The following is a 20,450-nucleotide window of genomic DNA, read 5'->3' on the forward strand; positions in this document are numbered from 1 at the left end:
GTTCTTCTTGAAGCCCAGCTGGAAGGGGTCCTCACATGGTGCAGATTTTGCCCAGCGACAGAAGTGTTGTAGAAGAAGAGTGGCGAACAGTTTGCCCATGATGTCCAGAAGGGCTATTGGTCGATAGTTTGACGGATCTTCTCCGCTTCCTTTTTTGAAGATTGGAATGACAGTTGCTTTTGTCCATGATGCTGGGATCTGTCTGCTGGCTCTGCAGTGGCTGAACAGAAGACTGATAAAGTCTGTCCATTCGTTGATGTATTTTTTTAGGTCAGTATTCGTCAGGCCATCGGGGCCCGGTGCTCTGGATGTTTTTAACTTTTGGATGGCCGCACTTATATCTGTTTTTGCAGAGAGATCAACCCAGGGAACCACATTGAATTGCAGACCCAGGGACACATTTGTTGTCGGGGTAGCATAAAGAGCTGTAAAGAATTCGACCCAGGCAGATTCAGGGACTGAGTTGATCATATTTGTCCTTGTATTTCCTTGCGAGATGTTAATCAGGGCCCATAAATCAGCAGATTTTTTATTTGATAGTGTTCTCATCATAGTTTCGGCATCCTTTTGGTAAAGTTCTGCCCTTCGTAGTCTGATACAGGATTTGTAGCTCTGGTGTTCTTTTGCCCATAGTTCCCACCCCAGATTGGAGTTTTCAGCTTTAGCATTGCGTTTCAATTTTCTCACTGCCTTTTTTTCCCCCCGCTATTATTTTGTCATATGTGTGGTTGTAGATGGTGGAATTAACCTTTTCCTCTTTCTGCTCGGTCTTGTACTTGATCAAGAACGGGATATAGTTAGGTCTTGGTGGTGTCTCAATGGTCATTGCGACCTCCCCAGCTGTAGAGTATTGTTGAATCATAGCTCTAACGCTGGCCGCTGACAAACGCAGTCGGGCTTGTTGGGGATTAGACTCGACCGAAGCTGAATAGCTTCCGATTTCCCGGGAGATGGAAGACCATCCAAGGGTGAGCATATTATGATCGCTTGGGTGTGTTTTGATCACCTATAAGCGGTCAATTTCTGAGCACATAGCGTTTGAGATGAAAATATAGTCCAGGGTGGCTGTGGAGGAGCCTCTTTCCCAAGTCGGAATTTGCGCTTGCCATTCCTTAATCCAGGCTGCATTGTGAAAATTTCTTGAAGACATCAATTTCATCCAAGCTTCACCTCTTGCTTCCGTTAGCGTCACAGGGACTGTTTGTACGGATGTGTCTTTAGGGTGGAGACACTTAGAATTCAGGTCTCCGCATATTACAACATGCGTGGTGGCCTGCTCAATTGCAATCATGTCGATAGTTTCGGCCATAGATTGACAAAAGGCCGTAATCGATGTTGTTTGTGGATTCCAGTATGTAGTGATAACTGCGAGAGAGGTCGCTGTCCAGAGCCTTGTTTGTTCTGAAAAATGGGTCCATTCAATAAGTATTGCCAGGATCCCATAGGATCTAACAATTGTTTTGACAATCTTCAGGCTTTGCCCTGTCCTCACGGCGATAAGTAGGCCTGCAGAGGGCCGGCCTAACAATCTTCCTACCGCCGGGGCGATCTCAATTTCAAATCAGTCCATGGCCGGTTTTTCTAGAAGCCACGTCTCTTGAAGGCAGAGAATATCAAAGCGACCCAGATCTTCACTATTGGGGTCGGTCAAGTGTGCATGGCCTCTGGTGTTCCATGAGGCTAACGTCAACACCTTTGAATGGACAGATTCTTTCTCTTCGTTAGATAATTGCTATCTGCTTTGGTTTGTTTGGTTATTTATATAGCGCTCTTTCCCCATTTGTATGGGCTCAATGCGCTTTGAGGTTGGAACAGCCTTGTTGACCGTAGTCAATGTGCTGGAGGTTTGAAGAGTTTTAGATTAGGTGATGCATGTGTGCATTTTTTTGCCGGACTAAGACTTAAGTGGCTGGCTAGGCTCGATTAAGCAGCCCAAAAAAGAAAGGACAGGCACGTGGGTGGGCGAAGTTGTAGGTTTGCGATAGAGTGCTATTGCTATTGTTGAAAAGTCGATGTGTGGCCAGCTGTTTTATGGTGAACAGGGAAGAGGATGAGAGGTTAGCCAAACCCAATCAAGATACGGCAGCAGAGCAGCAAGGCTCAGTCTCGGGAAGAGAGAGAAAATAGTCTAGGGCTACAACAAGTTCACACAGAGCAACACCATTAATTTCAGTTACACAGGGAAGTATGAAAATACAATTTCTTAGGCCTTTAGGTCAAACACTAAGCAGATAAAACTAGCTAAATATTATCACATGAACACTTCTAAACAGATCTATACAATCACCCTTGGAAGGGATGGAATAGCATTTGATTCAATGACTAGTAAAACACAGGTAAGTATTCAGATGCATAAACATAGACAGTACTCTTCAGAGCAATCGCAGAACAGTTCCCCTTACTCAAATAAAGTCCAAACGTCACCAGTTCCAAAGTATGCACGCTTCAAGTAGGTTTAGATATTTTCAATGCCAGTGGTTAGGATTAATAAAGTCATAAAAAAGGTTATTCAGAACAAGACGCAACTCAATCCCAACACACAAGGATAGGCCTAGTTAGGGATCCTTAACCCAGTGTCCACCAACAAAAGTTCGGTCAGAGTGAGTTAGCAACAGAACTGTATGCACTTATTATCCTATGGGAGATGGGGCAAAGCAGGCTTGTTTTTTTGCCTACGTTCCTTACAAGAGGGTTGTCTAGACAGAACAGATACTTTAGGATTTAGTTTCGGTCACTCGTGGTACTTAGCCATCGGTTCCAGACAGCTTCCAGTAGAAGACAGGTTAAGACTTATGTTGAATAGACAGCCATGGGACACCGCAGGGACATGAAGACAAGATTCAACAAAGGTCACCACGGTCAGGTGGTGATGGCCATGGTCCAATGACAAACACAGGAGCAGGCCCAGCACAGCTTCCTTTAGTGTGATACAACGGAAAATGGAGGAGCAGTCAACTTGTGGCACCAGCTGAAGATCTGCAAAGTTCCAAGGCTCTGCCCAGAACAGTAACAGCTGCAGCAAGGTGGCCCAGGAAAGAGCTGGTCAATGCACCGATTGGTCCAGGGACACTTCTGAAGACTTAAGCAGGCACATATCCTCGAGCAGCGGTCGTGACTGGTTGTTCCCATCAGTCCAGGGGTTGAAGCTCCAACGAAGGCCTTCTTCAGATCAGGACAGAATAACAGTGCTTCACCTGGACAACACTAGTGCTGGCCAGCTGCAGGGGTCATTTTCGGGTTGTCAGTGACCTGCTCTTCTTTGCTCCAACAGTGATCTGATGAAAAGTTATACAAGCCCTCCTATTATCCTGGATCTAGTCTGGGAGCAAGCCCAAGTGCACCAATGGTACGGATCTGCACAATAGATAGGCACTTGTCGCCTCATCTGCCCAGCAAAAGACATTCAGGCTCAAGAGATGTGGAATGGGACTGGAACGATCGAGAGAGATATATCTATCTCCCTCTCTCCCTCCCTCCCTCCCTCCCTCCACTGTAAGGTGATGCGTGCAATTGTAACAATGCAAGAATTCACAAAGAGAATGTCTCTCAGTACTGACAGTCTTGGGCACTAGTCTGTTTGCACCACAAGAATGAGCAAAACAGGCAAGGGCAGTAAAGCAGAAGCCCAAGGAAAGGCTGCACTTGAGGACAAGATCTTGAACATCCTACCCTTGCTTGGCTAGGTGTAGTGAATGCACAACCATGCACTGCTTACTCTTATCCAATACTTCCTTTAACCCTACAGTGGAATCCGAATAGATGGTGTTTCAAGCTCCACAGATATGTAGGCGAGGTCCTCAATGTATGCATAATCAAGGTGCAGCTTCTACATATCCCAGATGTCCTTAGGTTGATCATTCACCAGGCTCATTACCTGTCTTAGGTCTACCATATTCTCTGATGCAATTGATTAAGAGAGAAACTGCTGAACCCTCCACGCTGCCACAATAACTCCTTGATCAGCTAAAAGGTAAAGCTATGTTACACAAGCAAAGTGGAAAGTTAATCTCATGTGGCAAGCTGAACCAAATTAACTCAAGATGCCCCCCACGTAATGTGCACATTATTTTACCTCACAACCCCTTCCTAGAATAATTCCAGTTTTGTGCAGATCCACCAAATGCTGAGAAGGTGCCAACTTTACACTGTGCCACCAACAGAGATTCTTGGAAATGTATTTTAGGTAACAACTGCCAATGCCATAGGATCCTTTGCAACAAATCATTGTGCTAAAACAGTTGCAGATGTACACAGTCCCTACCCATATGCCTTTCTAGTCTCTTCTTCTGAGGTATTGGTGGGGTCCTTTTCTCAAGCTTTCACATAGTTCCACTATCATGCGTTCTATGCAATGTATAATATTTTGTAGATTGTGGACAGAAGACATTTGTTTTCTTGCCACAAGACTTAACATAATCTCCCTTAAACATTTTCCAAAGGAATTCCCACCCTCCCTACCTGTATCCTATACATTCATTGTTATAGCTGGCCAGTGTGACATCAGGACTGTTCAGCATTTGCGTCTGAACGGTGGAAACATAGTCAACTTACTTTTCCTCTCCCACATATCTGAAGCTCTCACAATTATATGCCATAACGGGGCCCTTAATTTACCGCTGGATGTCTGCCCCTCTTCAAACCAGCACATGGAGAACTGATGGACCTACTATGCTGTCCTCTGCCACCAAAGCTTGTCTGAGGTATCATGTATCCATTCAACACATATGTAAAGTTGAGCTGCAAAGGGGTACCTGTGGATGTCTGGACATACCAGACCATATAATATTGGTATTTGTTGTCAGTGAAGACTATGGGGGAAATTATCTGAATTTGAGGCAGGAAATTACATTAGATGGCTGTAAAAAGTGTGCATCAGATAAGATGCATGTTGAGACTGGGATAGATCGATGGAAGTTGTTGCAGGAGCAGGGGTTTAAAACCCTTCCGTACCAATTCATGCCTTCATCATTTGAGAGGATGTGAATGGTGTTCCCCAAATGTGGGGAATAATGGGTAATTGTGTTGCCCGTTATCAAAGTGCTCTGAAACCACTACCCCTGGTGTACAGCACTATAGGAAACAACAAATATTGGAAGCAGAGAGTTGGGGCGCCTTTGGCTGACTTCAGGAGCAATTCAGGAGTGCCGACAAGTCTTGAGAACTTGCGGGTCTGCTGAATCTCAGACATAGGATTTGGTATGATTTGCTTGTGTGTATTTGATCTGAGCTTGCAACATATTAGAGACTATGTATGTAACATGAAAATATGTTAAGTAAATTACTGTACCATTCAAATTTTTGAATTGTGGATGCAAAACTCTTACTATCTGAAATGAGTCATTAAATGTAAACAATTTTATCATACTGTGGAAAATACTAGCATTTTGCTTATGCTGCCATGATTTGCCAGATAGGGGCACATTCAATTTAGGCTTTTGCTGCGGGCCACAAACTCCAGAAGCCAGTATTACAGCAGACATCTCCAGACACCTTGACCCCAGATAAGCAATTAAACTAAATCTTGCCCAATATATTTGGTAAAAGTAGTGACAGAAAGCTGTCGGCCAAAAAATTTATGATATGAGCTCAAATTAGCAAAGCTTTGCCCTTCTGCAAAAAAATGGAGCAAATTAATGTAGCACCACTTTTACTGATTATATAATACAAAATGCAGCAAATATGCTTTGCCCCAATCCGTAAGATAAGGGTTTTCACTTGGGCAAAAATGAAGCAGATTGTTTTATTTCCTAGGTTTGCTGTGTAACATGAAAATAAATGCAGCAAACATTTCTTGTTATTTAACACAGATAATATAAATACAAAAATAAGCCTGATGCATTTTTTACCCAGTGCAAACATTTTTAGATAATACGGATTGTGACAAAACCGGTTTGCTCCATATCGTATTATCAAAGCCGTTGCTCACTTTTTAGCACAGGTGCAAACTGGCCCCTAATGGCATTGTGTATTGTAGGCACCGGACAAAGCTAATAAACAGCAACTTGACACTATATGTTAACACGCGTTTTTAGTTTCAAAGAGCAAAGCAGGTTTTGGGGAGGAAAAAACACTTCATGCAACAAGGAACAGTCATGATTCTTACTGCATGTGGTTTAGGAGCTCCATGCAACTTTATCATATGACTCTGGTGGTCTTTCTTTTTCATGAACTGCTGGGAACAGGGGGAGCACTGAAACAAAATGGATATGGAAATTATGTTTAGAAAAATGTTGACTAGGAATAAGTACAGCTGAGCAATGTACAATAGGATAGGAAAACAGTTTTAGACAAGCACACAATCTCAGACGTCAAGATAATCTAGTTTTAAAACACAACCGTTTACTCAAGAAATCTCTAAAATGTTAATGAAGCAAAATAAAGACGAGCAACCTTCTTAATGGTACTGGTAGGCAATTCACAACAGCTCCACACAACAAATGCTTAATAGTTCTACATTTTAAGATTCAATGACTTACAGGGTGCATAGAGCCTCTCTTCTGAAACCCGTTAGTCCACTCAAAATCTTTAGTTTGTAGTGGAAGGGTGCAGAAGTAAGACTCTGACATGGATGGGTCATGGATGGGTCATGGTGTTGGCTATAACCTTTATTCAAAGGAGCAAAAGGAAAAATAAACCCCAACTCTAAGAGGGGATTCCCCAGCGTAAATGGCTAATGTCAAAATGTTGAAAGTAAAAGTTCCACTGTCCAGTGTCAAAATCCTAGCTCTGGCCCTTACATACTAACCTAGCTAAATCAAAAGTGATGTCTCCTTGATTCAGAGGTCTTTTGTCCAGGGGATCCCTTCCTGATCTCCGGTCCTGGACCAACCCCGGACTCTCTCGTTCTGCACGGCGTCCTGGTCAGCACCCATCTGCACGGCAAGCTCGTCTCAACTCTCGTGGTTCCTCCTGGGAGGGCTTGACAAACTGTGAAGTCCTTCGTTGGTTTTTCATCTTACTTCTGCCCATCACTGTTCGTGAACCACTAGCACTGGTGAAAGTGGTTTCAATGCGTACTCTGTACTGCTCCGCATTCCCTCCTTGTCTCAGTACTTTGGGAGTATTGATATGGTAACCCACTAGAACTCCTCCTCGTCTCAGTACTGTCTATTTGAGTCACCTTAGCAAAGTAGATAGGGCATGAGGTGTTAAGAGGAATGAGTAGAGGAAGGAAAGGCGGGGTATCTCTGGAAAGGGGCACCAGGGTAATGTGATGGGTTGGAATACCAATCTCTCCTGATGTGGTCGTCACTGGTCCCAAAGAGGTTCTCCCTTCCCATGAGATCCACCTGCTGAGTACCGTCCCGATGGGGACTATCGTGCAGCGGCCTCACCAACCTGGCCTAATGGGAAGGGGTTCCCAATCGGATGCAGCAACGACATCATGGGATTCGTCACAGTAGGCATTTAACACTTAAAAGTTAGAGTTCACTGTAAACTGCAGTCCAGCTCGAAGAGGCAGCCAACACAGATGTTTGGTATTTGGAGTGATTTGATCATATTGTTTGGCTCCAGACACTAGCTATGCAGCAGCACAATGAAGCACTGCCACTGGGTTGGCCATAGACAAACCATCAAAAACAGAGGCTCCCACGTTAAATGCTTCCAATGATTGTCAATCTAAAATGAAGTCCCAGGAATTTATGCGTGCACATTTTTGAAAGTGGACACATGGAAGTTAGGTTGCATTTCATCCTTTATGTTTAAATCTGAATCCAGATAAAAAGACCTAATCAAAATTCAAATGATTAAGCTATTGAAGCATGTATAGCATTACATCCATCAATGACAATTCAGAACAAGAAAAGAGAGGTCTGTTTGCCAACAGCTGGAACTCAAGGAGGGGTTCAAATTTACAAAGTGATCAGTCATTCATTGTGCCGTTTTCTCAAGACAGGGCTTCTGATACCAGAGGTCCTTATTGCAGGTCGCAGATAAGGTGTCTTCTGGAAACTGCTTCTCAATCCCATCATCTCCCTAGTAGTTCTTTCTGATGGAACCAAAATCAACTGTTCACTTTTTTCTAGCTTTCCATACTAAAAAAAAAGCTATAACATTTGTCCTTTAAAAAAAAACACAGTCTATAAATTCCTTTATTTTGTTGTTTTAAAAAAAAAAACACTTAACTCTTTTCCTCCCAACTCCTTGAACATCTTGTCCATCACATCCAGTCAACATACTTGAATGAGGAAATAAATCACCTTGATGATTCCAGAACACACTCTACTTTACAACTGGTTAGGAATGCATGTGCAAGAGGTAGGACTGTAAAATTGCTCCAAAAGTTATAAAGCAGGAAACAAGATAGTTTTGTTATTTATGGTTTGCTGTTTAGGCGATTATACAATAAGAAAATACTGTTTCAAAATGGCCCACAGGGCAAGGGAGGGAGCAGGAGTGGGAAATACAATAAAATACAATAAAAACACAATAAATAATCGCAGTGGGGGGTGGCGGGAAGAGGAAAACAGGACGATCCTACTACGCCTTGTGAGTATTCAGAATGTGAAATTGCAGCAAGGGAGAATGGTGGAGGGTCAGGGCTGTGGGCTCTGCGCTCAAGGGTGAGCCACAGATGAAGTGCTAGGAATGTTGAGTGCTACACGGCCTGGAGCTGCGAGAGGTGTATGGGAAGCAACGGAGTACTGGGCATAGTGGACACACCCGGCGGTTACAAATAGGGGGCAGGAGTAGCACAGAGAAGCTGGGATGACTAAGGAGAGAAGCAGGGTTGAGTGGAGTGATCAGCGACTTGCAAGATTTTCTTTAAGAATATTTCATCAATTCCTTCCCAAAAGTGTAGTTTGGAAGGGGCCATTCTTTTTTGCATTGATAAGCTTGCTTCAGAGACGGGGTGTATAGTAGGAAAAGGCCTATTTCACATTTCTTCACCCATCTTGCAGATCTTTGTATACAGTCTGACAATGTTGAGACTTCTGGTGGTGCGCTGGCCTGCACGGATGGTGCCAGGTAGACTAGTGTTTTCGTTGTGACTGATTAGGTGGTGATGCAGGCAGTCTTGAACATGACACATGCTTTAACTGGAAGCCAGGGGAGTGGGCAATTGAATTTTCTTAGATCGTATGAAGAGGCATGCTGCAGGTTACTGGACAGTTTGAGAGGGGTTAAAGTGGCACCTGGGACTCCTGTAAGTAGGGCATTGACATTGCCCAGGTGGGAGATGACCAGGGCTTAGACAGCTGTTTTAAACTATGGGCAGGAATGAAAGGCTCAACTTTGCAGAGGAGAGCAAACTGGTATCATATTTTTTGGGTCTTCTCTGCGTTGTGCATTTTAATTGAGAGATCACAGTAGATGATAAAGATGAGAAATGTTGCACTGGGTGAGAGTTGAGGCATGGAACTGTCAAGCTTGATTTCAGTCAACTAATTATTGACTTGGACATACTTGGTGAAATGTCCTAGTATAACACATTCAGTCTTTGTCAGGCTGAGCTGCTGTTACCCACAGATCTGAATATTACTGTGGCGCAGTTGGGGTGGCGTTGGCATGCTTCCAGGAGTCAGTTTATGGCTGTCTAACCTGTCCAGTCCAAAGATGGTGGGGTACGAGGGGTGGGCGAGTCATATGTTGGTTGGTGAGATGGTCAATAGCAGGTTGAGTGTGTTGCCTTTGTTGTGGGTTGCTCTTGTAATTAGTTACTTGTCCATGATATTTAGCATTTCAAGTACAGCCTCTCTGATGAAGTCTCCAAGGATGACATTAGTTTGGCTGTGTTGCTGATGAATACTGTTTGTAAGATTTTTCCACAGTCCTCTGGTGAAGGGTGTGAACAAAACCTATCCTGAGGGAGAAAACAGGGTGTCCACTAAGTTAACCAAAACTCTCAATGGGTAACGTTCATTGAGGGGATGGGCTGCACCAGAGCCAATTAAGCCCAATAAAAGATAGTAAAAAGAAATACTGAAAAATATATACACTCTAGTAAAAGAAGTAGGCAGTATGCTATGAAGAAACTCTAAAGGGCCTCAAATAATTCTCTTCCCACTCCTAAATCCAGTAACTTCATTAATACCAGGTAGCAAAATATCCTACATAATATAATGGTAATATAAGGCGAGCAAAGGGGGGATTTCTAGACACAGGCAGGATACAGTCATGAAATCATAGCCAGACCACAGGATGAACAGTGTCTTCCGACCTCACACCTAGTGTAACAGAAGAATCCTAACAAGAAATTAATACTACTACAGAGAACTGTTAGAGAAGGGAGAAAGGGTATTAAACACATGGGCAGAACATACTAGTCAGTCAGTAAAGTAACTCGAAACAATGAAACTTATAATTGGGCTAAAATCGGTTCTACTACACCATAAAACCCAAACAGACAAATGTTTACATCATATCCAATTGTATGCAAAGGCAAAGGGTGAGCAGTGCTTTAATACTCAGAAATGATAATAAAATCACTGTTAAATTTGAGGACTATCAAACGGCTCTAGAAATTTTAGGCCGACCGTCAAGGAATACCTAGAAAAATGTTATTCTCGAGGTAAGTACCTATTAGTATAACTGTAGGTACGTTAGCAGAGTGCCCAAAGGTTTTCCCATGGAGAACAACTGGGCAAACCCAATGTGCTTGCCACGGTTATGGGGAATAATGAGGCAAATTCTACTTTCAATTTACAGCAGCAGAAGAAGGTGCAACTTGCCTGGGGAGATGCCAGATAAGACCGCCAAGACACGTTTTTGCCCAGGGATTAAGAAACAGCACACCAGCAAGTGCAGGTTAAGCACATGCCCGCTCCAGTTAATGGAACATTCTGTAGAAGGGAGACTTTAAAAAAACAAATATTCTCAGACCGAACGAACCCCTGAAGAATCAGAAGAATCAGAAGAATATATCAGGAGCCAGGTACAAGCACTGATCAAACTGGATGTGGAAGATTCTGCCCAGGAACGGTGGGGGAACAGTGAGTTTGGGCTTCATGTTTAAGTCAGGCTAGTCAAAATTGGAAACTCAAAACTTTAACAAACTTAAACCCACGATCCATTGAGTATCCAGAGGACACAAAGGGGCAACAAACAGGACACCTGGGAGGACAACACACAGGCTGAAGCACCAGCAGCATGCATAAAGAAGGCAACGTGCTGAAGGACTAATCCGATCAAGGTTTCAGGATGACTCGGGGGGGAATGAGGTGGTGGAGAGTGACCGAAAATGTTAGATAGCCAGCAAGAAATGGTCTCACGATGAGGGCAGGAGGCGACCCAATTGGTACCATAACAGTTGATGCGAGGCAGTAACAAGCTACCCAACGTAAAAGTCAGAGAGGCTCTCCAATTCAAAGCATATGGGCCAGAATGATATTATAGAGGCAGCACTTCAGAGGCGAGGAAAGATGCCCCATGAATGAACAGCTTGTACAACCAGCAAACACAATGGCAGGAAACTAAGAAGGAGCGAGGGATGGGATTCCACAAGGAGCGAAGGATAAGGGTGCAAGGGCAAGGGGTCGAGGGTAGCATGGCCACACTAGGGGTCCTCAACATCAACACACCTTCAGCAGCAGTCTTCCAAGAGCTCAGGCACATAATCTTAGATGAGGGCATGCTTCTCCCCACTCAGAATACATTCACAGAGAGGGGCTAGTCTAAGCCGGCCCTCCAACCAAATTACTGTGCAGCAACCCAAATGCATGGGAGGTCAACCCATCTGGCTGGCCCTAAAAACCACCAACCACAATGGCTCGCCAACACAGGATGTAGCCAGGGAAGTCTAGAAGTCTTTAAACCAGTCTACACCAGTTTAAACTCAAACAGTGCCATTTTGGCAATGCCTCCTAGTCCAGGTGCTTAATGAATGCATTAAGGAGGTTTAGGTTTTTGATGACCTATGGTGAAGAGTTCTGAGAAGCCAATCTAAAGGTGCAACCAGTTTAACAATAAAAGTCTTTGGCCAAACTCTTAATGTTATGGTGTCTGAGCAGTTCGCTTAGACTCAGGAGGAGATATAAAGTACAGTTAAGTTATGTTGCAGACAAGGTGTTAGATTATACACTGACACACCGTCAGTGGAACGTAGAGTTTATAGAACATTCGCTCCTAGAGCGTTCAAGGTCATTCCTGTCCCGGCAGCTTATCTCTCCGGGGGCCTACAATAAAGCTTGTGTTTCAAGATTACATTGGTACGGCCATTTATTACAAATGGTGACGAGGAGTACCCAATAAGGCCCCCGGAGTTAGCCCCATTGCGCCGCCGATGAGTACCGTGCTCTGTACAATGACAAGCATATGACCATGCTCCAGCTTCCCACTGCGGTCTCTCCTGATCACGCCAGACCAACCGTTAGTGGCAACGCAGGTAGGAGGAACTTATATATCATAAACCTGCCGATGCGCTGACCGAGAGAGCACTTTAACAGTGCTGGCGCCCCCATATTTATATTTTCCAACATAAAGGGAAGAGTATTTTTCGAATCGGCCAACTACTCCAAATTCATAGGTGACTATGCCAACAAAACTAGGAATATGAGGAACATCATGAAGAAGGCGAATAGGTTTGAATGGTCTGAAGAATGTAAAGTGGGATTCGGAAAAATAACGTCCAATATCAATCAAGAACCAGTTTTAGGAATGTAGGACTGCAAGGCAAAGATAATCATATCAGTGGATGCCAGTAAGATCGGTCTGGGAGGAGTCCTGGAACAAATACAAAATAAGAACAAAGTAACAATTGCCTTTGCGTCCAGAGTGTTGAAAGGAGCAGAATTGAATTATTCCACAATAGAAAGGGAGTGAAGTGGATCCTACAACATTTCAGAACTTAATTTGGGGGCTACCCATCATACTCCGAACAGACCACAAGCCATTAGTGCATGTCCTCCAGTCCAAAACACCCCACCTCATATCACCAAGAATCAGACGATGGATCCTTGATATCATGCAATACAACCTCCATGTATGTTACACTCCAGGGGCACAGAATAAAGTGGCTGACTGTTTCTCCAGACTATCGACCAACCAAGATACTGAGATAGAATGTCTAGATGGAGACATGGTAGCTGCCATAAATCCGGCCATTCCCATAGATGACTGTAAAAACATAACCGGCGACGATCCTGAACAAGAAATTAGGAAAACAATAGTCAATGACTGGAGAGGATCGTGTCAAAATCTGACAAATTTCATGCCCATCAGGGAAGAAATATCCATGGACGAAGGACACGTCTATAGAGGTGATAGAGTAATTCTGCCAGTACAACTCAGGAAAAGACTACTCGACTTGGCACACGAAGGACACCTAGGGAGAAGTTTGACAAAGAACCGATTGAGAAGCAACTACTGGTGGTCGAACATGTGGAAGGAAGCAGAAGAAATGGTCAAGAACTGCTCTGCCTGTGCCACAAGCGACAAGTCCAAAGTTCTGAGAAGAAAAACCATTACAGCCAGTAGAAAAACCCAAAAAATGTCTGGTCCAAGCTAGCAATAAACATCATGGGTCCATTTGAAAACCTTGAAGCTGTTAAAATTTACATCATAGGGCTTGTAGACTACACCTCTAAATGGACAGAGTGGGGCATATCAGCAACAAGTGTAACCACAAAAAAGATCACCGATTTTCTGACAGATGTGTTCAACAGAGAAGGGGATCCCGAAGAACTGGTCTCTGACAATGGATCACAATTTGTATCATTGGAATTTCAGGAGTTCCTCAGAGATAGGTCAATCCATCACATAACCCCATCCTTATGTCACGCAATCTCTAATGGACTTGTAGAGAGAATGAACAGGGTAAAGAGTGTGATCCAATTGGCCGTGGCCAACACGTTTCCGTGGAGGGAGACACTTAAGGAGGCCCTATGTTCATACAGGATAACTCCACATACCACCACCAACGTTGAACCGTTCACTATGATGAGAGGCAGAGTCTCATGTAATCGACTCAGAGCAGCATGGATTTTCATGGACACTGGGGAGGAAGAAATGAATATGGACCATGTCCAGAAACTAGTGAAGGAAAAACAAAGTAAATAGAAAGCATACTACGAGTCAAGGAACAGAGTAAAAGAAATGGTAATCCAAGAAGGAGACTGGGTATGTGTCAGAGAGCACAAGAAAACACCCAAAGGCGAATCTAGTTTCAGGTCCCCGCAAAGAGTGGTGAGCTGTCATGGCAAATCTGTGGTGTTGGATGATGGAAAGAGATGGTCTGGTGATGACCTGGTGAAAATAGAAAAAGACTTCAACAAACAAAGCACAAGTAAAGACACACTGTTGGAAGACAATGTTCAGACAAAAGAAATACTCCAACAAGGTTACTAAGAAGATGACAAGTTCCTTCATGGGAGTGATAAAGGTTCTGTTGGTGGACTGTCCAAGAGGAATCGGAGGGCCATCCGAAAGTTTAACAGTGACTATGTCTATTATTGAAGTGCATGCCACAATATCCTCTACTTTAGAAACTCTTGCTAATGTTATTACTGTCACACAGTTATTTCCATCCACTTAAATCTCCACATACTTTCTTTCATCTTTCTTTTCTTCTCTTTCTGCCTCCTATTCATATGTCCCATCCTCCGTTTCGTATAGGAAGGGAGATGTTAGATTATACACTGACACCACGTCAGTGGAACGTAGAGTTCAGAGAACATTTGCTCTTAGAGCGTTCAAGGTCATTCGTGTCCCGGCAGCTTATCTCTCCGGGGGCCTACAATAAAGCTTGCGTTTCAAGCTTACATGGGTACGCTCATTTATTACACAAGGGTGCACATTGCTAAAAACAATTAGGCAATGCTTGTTCTGTACACAATGGGGTTCCAAAACTTGTTAGTAACAAAAGTTGAAATAGGTTTGTTATATGCCAATTAAGTGCAAATGAGGAACAAAAAAAGAATACCGTGTGAACAGGGATTCAATAACAAAATGCATTAAATGATATTTAAAAAATTGCACACACATTATTAACATAATATTTGAGATTTGAACCACCAAAAAGAAAAGAAGGCGTGGGAGTACATTCATACATTAACATTCCTGTCACTTGCATGCAAAAAGTCACCTTTGTGTAGCAGATTATGTTAAAAAGAAAGTTCATGTGTATGACTTTTATGAATCCCTGTATACAGATGAGGCAAAAGGGGTAGGAGTGACGTGAATGAAGCATTGTCCCATACATACTTGCTGAGACTCAGGGAGGACCAGACAGTCGAGCTGGACGCACCACTGCCGTTACAGGAAATAAGTGAAGTCATAAGAGCTGCCTACTTCCAAAACCCAAGAACCAGACGGACTCCCAGGAGAGTTCTACAAAACATATACAGACATACTGGCACCCACATTGCTGAGTGCCTTCATGGAAGCATACGAACTATAAACACTGCCACCATTATACCGATCCTCAAACCAGGCAATGCAACACAGAGTTGTGGATCATATAGGTCCCTCTCCATGATAAACCAGGAATGCAAGATCCTGACGGCGGTCCTAGCAAATAGATTAAAGAGGATAATAGGAGACTTAGTAGACACAGACCAAACTAGTTATGTCCCAGGGCGAAACACCATGTGGTACCTGCGAAGGCTACACCATGTGATATCACTAACCACCTGTCGGGCAAATGCGCAGTCGCATCATTGGGTGCAGTCAAAGTCTCAGACTCAGTACATTGGTACTGACTGCCAACGGCCCTAGCACATTACAGTATAGGGAACATCTTCTTACGATGGGTTAAACTAATCTACACAGCGCCCTGTAACCAGGGTGAAGACAGGCAGGCAAATCTCTGAATTATGGGAGGTGCAAAAGGGAACAAGGCAGGGCTGCCTACTGTCACCAATGCTGTATATCCTGGCTATAGAACCACTGGCCGTGTTTGTCAGAAAGGAATATGCTGAGGCAGGAATGGCTTTGGAAGGAGTAGTGCACCCGAGTTCCCTGTAAGCGGATGACATGCTACTGTATGTAAACAGGCCGAAGGACAACCTACCACACTTGCTGGATGTCAGACGAGTTTGCAAGGGTGTCAGGGATCAAGGTGAACCAAGAGAAATCCTGTCCGTTTCCACTCGCAGGGCTTAGAGCCCTTGGAGAGCAGAAATTGCCCCTAATAGGCCTCAAATGGCAGACGTAGACCTTTCGCTACCTGGGCATTGCAATACGGCATGACCCAGAGACCTCACATAAGAGCAATACACAGAAAGCTGCGGATGGTGTGGCCAGCGCCATGAAGTTCAGGAGAAGGCTGCCCCTCGGAGTCACAGGGAGAGCAGCTCTCCTAAAAATGGTTGTACTCCCCAGGCTCCTATAGTGTTTTACTAACGTGTTGTACAATATACCGGCACTCTTCTTCCGGAACCTGAAAGAGCAGGTTAGGGAATTCCTGTGGGAGGGAGGCAAAAACAGAATCAACCAGAGTACACTGCAGAAGGACTATGCTGAGGGTGGGATGAAGGTGCCCCACTTTGAAAGCTACTACTTGGCTGGGCAATTGCAACATGTGGTTCAATGGCTGGGGGACGAGACCTCACTTGAAGCCTTACTGCAACAACCACTGTTGAAGCAATACTTTCTGAAGGAAGTACTCTGGGTAAAGGAGCTCGCCTAGGAGCGACCTTCCCAGTTGCTGTAGTTAGGTAAAGAGATATGGCATAGAACCTGGAGACACCTGGGCACCCCAGATCCTTGTTCGGTGGACCCCCCACCCCCCGACAGAAATAATAGGTGAACAACAGGCCGCACTGGCGCAGTACAGGAGACACTGGGATGAGAGGAGTGGCCAATATCTGGGACCTTGTGAGAGATAGCGAACTGAACCTTTCAGACCCTGATCGATGAACATGGCATCCACAAAGGTCAGTTCCTATTGCACTTAAACATGGTTAGAAGAATTAGGAGGAGATGGTCTGGTCCCACAAAATGAAGTAGGGTTTAACGCGACACTAGACACCATGTATGATGTATCTGAAGGGGGACACATGGTCTCCAGACTCAATAAGCTGTTCTTGGACAAGGTGGGGGAAATGGAACTTATTTTATTTTTTATTTACTTGTGTATAATCTAATTTCGATTTTACAATGGAACTAAAGGTGCACCATAAGTGGGAAACTGACATTGGGAGAGCGCTGACAGACGCAGAGTGGAAAAGAAAGCCGCTTTACATGAAAGTAGTTTCTAGAAATGCTAGATTTAAACTCAATGTCACGCACAGAGCATATATGACCCCATACAGATTGTCACTCATAGCTGGAACAAGAGTCCAGGTTTGCCCGAGATGCACCCAGGAAGGAGCAGACTTGATGCATATGTTTTGGGGGTGTCCGGTTATTCTGAAATTTTGGAGGGCAATAGCAAATGGGATGACACAAGGAGGCATTCAGATGCAGACATGGCCCCCGCAGTATTACCTGCTGGGACTGCTCTATTGGGGAGGGGAGACCAAATGCCCACTTTGCCAAAATGAAAGATTTAATCTGCATACTAGCGAAATGCAGGATTGCATTGGCATGGAAATCTACTGAGGGCCCCAGACTGGAAACCTGGTGGGTAGACCTAAAAAGATGGGCATTGGCAGAAACAGCGGTGTGGTTCAGAGCACCACAGAAGGGAAACCATGACATGGGAGAGGGGTTTGAATCATGTAATGTAAGCAGGCACCCATTGAAGATGCTGAAATAGACATGTACCTGTATCACTGTAATGACATGAGGACACTTGTCTGATGGTTGGAAAATAAAAACATATAATCACAAAAACCTCAGGAAAACAGTTATTCTAGGGGAGTAAAACCTATAACTCTGATTCATGATAACAGTATTCTAGGGGAGTTGTACCTTTTGGTGTAATAAACAATGACACTTACTTTTTAGCTCAGTGAAACACAGTCTAAGATCAGTAAGAACGGATTACACTATTTTTGAATGGCTCAAGGCAGACCAAGGGTAGCTACACCTAAGAACACTTCAAGAATGGCACACAGCTCTTCTAGGCAGGTAAAACCTAATGTTGTAATGTACTGGACAGATCAAAACAGATTGAGGTAAGCAATAACTCTTTAGCTAGGTTTAGGATGGCACACATCTAACACAAGTTAAGTAAAGCCTATAAGGAGCTACCAGCAACTTACGGGCAAGTATACCCTTAGGCAGACCTATTCTGGACAGGCTAACAGCAAGTCAGGGGAAGCAAGACCCAATTGAGGAGACACTCCTACATGTATCTCAACAGGAATAGTAAAGTGGAACAACAGCATTACTTTTGGTGAAGAGGCACAACCAATTCATAGTAGAGTAAATGAACCTTATATATACTTTACAGAATAGTGCAACACATTCAAGATAAGTAAGAACTTTTGTAACCGTTCACTCTCAGAGTTACAGTTATCAATCAACTTCTTTTGCAAGTATGTAATTCTTGAACACTTGGGGAGTCTTTTCTTTTCTCTGCCAATTCCCCTCAACCTTAGAGACCCCTAGCTCTTTTGCTAGACTTGGGGCTTGTGAATTATTACTCCCGAGTGAGTGGGACCTTTTTCTCACTCCCTCATGTGTCTCCCCCCTCCCCCCCCCCCCCCCCCCGACTACGATTTTTGTGTTTTACGGTTTTATGGAGTCTGACGAACTCCATAGGCATCTGCTTTTTGTATGGTGACACAGCACCTTAGATGCAGGTTCCTGGGACTTCTCTGAATGTTTAAATACATTTTCTTGGGTCAACTACCATTCCCAAGAATAGTAAGATGATCCCTGTCTTACTTACCTTTCTCTTTGTGGGACCACCACACACCACCCTAGGTGGAGTGCTGGGGGGTTACTTAGTAATTCTCTATCCCACTTCTCATGTGCATTTTTTTGTTACACTAATACTATAAATGGCTGGTGACAGTGGATAATTTTTACTACTAGTGTGCATTTGTACCGCAAGCTGAATTCTCAGCTGCAGTACAGCACCCATGGATGACAATTTTCCTAAAATGTCCCGGTCTTCTTTTTTCCACATTTTCTGTTTGTTGGTTTCTTCTGGGCTTTTACTCTGTTAGTTGAAGTAGGTTTCAGTCCTTTGTGTGTTTTGCCTTTAGCAGGATTCAGCTCTGAAGCCTGCTCATGCTCCAGTGTGTCTGGAAAGGCAGGAAGTGAGGGAGGGTCACAAAACTTCCCTGTCCTTTACCTCTAGATGTGCCTGAGCAAAACCATTTCCTACTGGACGGCTGGCTGTCCTGAAAGGACAGCCGCTCTGCTGTGCGATTAACAGCATAGGCTGTGAATAAATAGGAAATCACATAAAAAGCGCGGTTTTTGGGACTAGAGGCAGAGTCTACCACTGGAGAGGAACTTCTGAAGAAGAAGACGGGACAAGATGCCAGCAGCACCCTAATGGACCACGAAGTGCCCAGTGAAGACCTGCAGCTGTGCTGACCCCTTTCTCACATTGACTGGGAAGACCTGTACGGGATGACTTCCTCCCTTCGGCTGGTGGGGATCAACTAGTTTTAAGACAAGCTTCCATTTGGCGCATCCCCCAACTTGCTGTGCCTCACCGGAGTTGCAGAATCCCAATGCCAGGGGTCCTGTGACCATTGACGAGTGCATCGTCTTGCGAAGTCCGAATCCATCCAAATCTACATGGGCATCCAGAGGACCCTACAGAAGCAGGAACTCGTGATCCAGAGTCCCCTTACCAGAGTCCAGGACCGAGGGAGTAAGCTTCTTCCAAACAGAGTTTTCGTTCTTCATTGACGCCGAGGAAAAGGCGCCAAAACACTGAAGTGCTGCTGAAACAAAGGAAATCCATTGCTGGGGAGTCCCTCTCCCGAGTACTGCCACAGGAGCCCGCCAGACGTCCTCCCTTTCATCACCATGACCAAGGTCCAGGAACAAGGGTCTCCCAAGCTGTAGCAAGGAGGAAACCAGCTGGAACATTTTTCTTTGAATCACAGGTACTGTGGTGCTTGGGGTGTTCACCTTTTAACCATATGTTGTGCTTCATATCTTGCGAAGTACTGTTTCGAGTTGATCTAAACTCACCTGCACTGATCTAACAGCTTGTGCTCTCTACAAAGTAGCTCACTTGAGTTACACTGTGATTTCTTCTGAACTTATTAACTTTGTCAAGACTTTATCTAAGAAGAAGTGCATCAGAACTATTGACTTTTTCCATTGACTTTGGCTGTCCTAGGTCCCTAAAGGCACTCCTCTGAACCTACTGGCTTTGGCAGTATTTGTTCCCTCATAGGCTATAATTGTTGACACTATTATTTCTGGGATAAAGGTTTAACTGCCTCCCTTTAGGAGATTGTAATTGTTTTACAAACTGTTGGAAGTATGTTCTAAATCTTATTCCAACCTTTCCTAACTGAATTGTTAACTGAACATAAGTGCAATACTAACCTCTACCGAAGTCACTCCATGTGCAGAACATGTGGCAGCATAAGAAAAGTATTTACCAACTTGTATTGTTTTTTAAAAACCAAATCCAACTTTGATTGAATGTT

The 20,450-nt window shown here is 44.1% G+C and overlaps 1 protein-coding gene across 2 annotated transcripts in view; it reads right to left on the reverse strand.

Moving 5' to 3' along the window:
• Nucleotides 1-20,450, reverse strand: part of ZBTB48 (zinc finger and BTB domain containing 48) — a 478,630-nt gene that overhangs the window by 198,218 nt on the left and 259,962 nt on the right. For both annotated transcript variants that reach the window (XM_069610427.1, XM_069610428.1), the window contains one exon: nucleotides 6,104-6,190. In XM_069610427.1, the coding sequence (XP_069466528.1) occupies nucleotides 6,104-6,190 (87 nt within the window). The remainder of the gene's footprint in view (nucleotides 1-6,103; nucleotides 6,191-20,450) is intronic.

This window comes from Ambystoma mexicanum, chromosome 8 (assembly GCF_040938575.1).
Source record: "Ambystoma mexicanum isolate Mex_15411 chromosome 8, UKY_AmexF1_1, whole genome shotgun sequence".
NCBI classification, from domain to species: Eukaryota; Metazoa; Chordata; class Amphibia; order Caudata; family Ambystomatidae; genus Ambystoma; species Ambystoma mexicanum.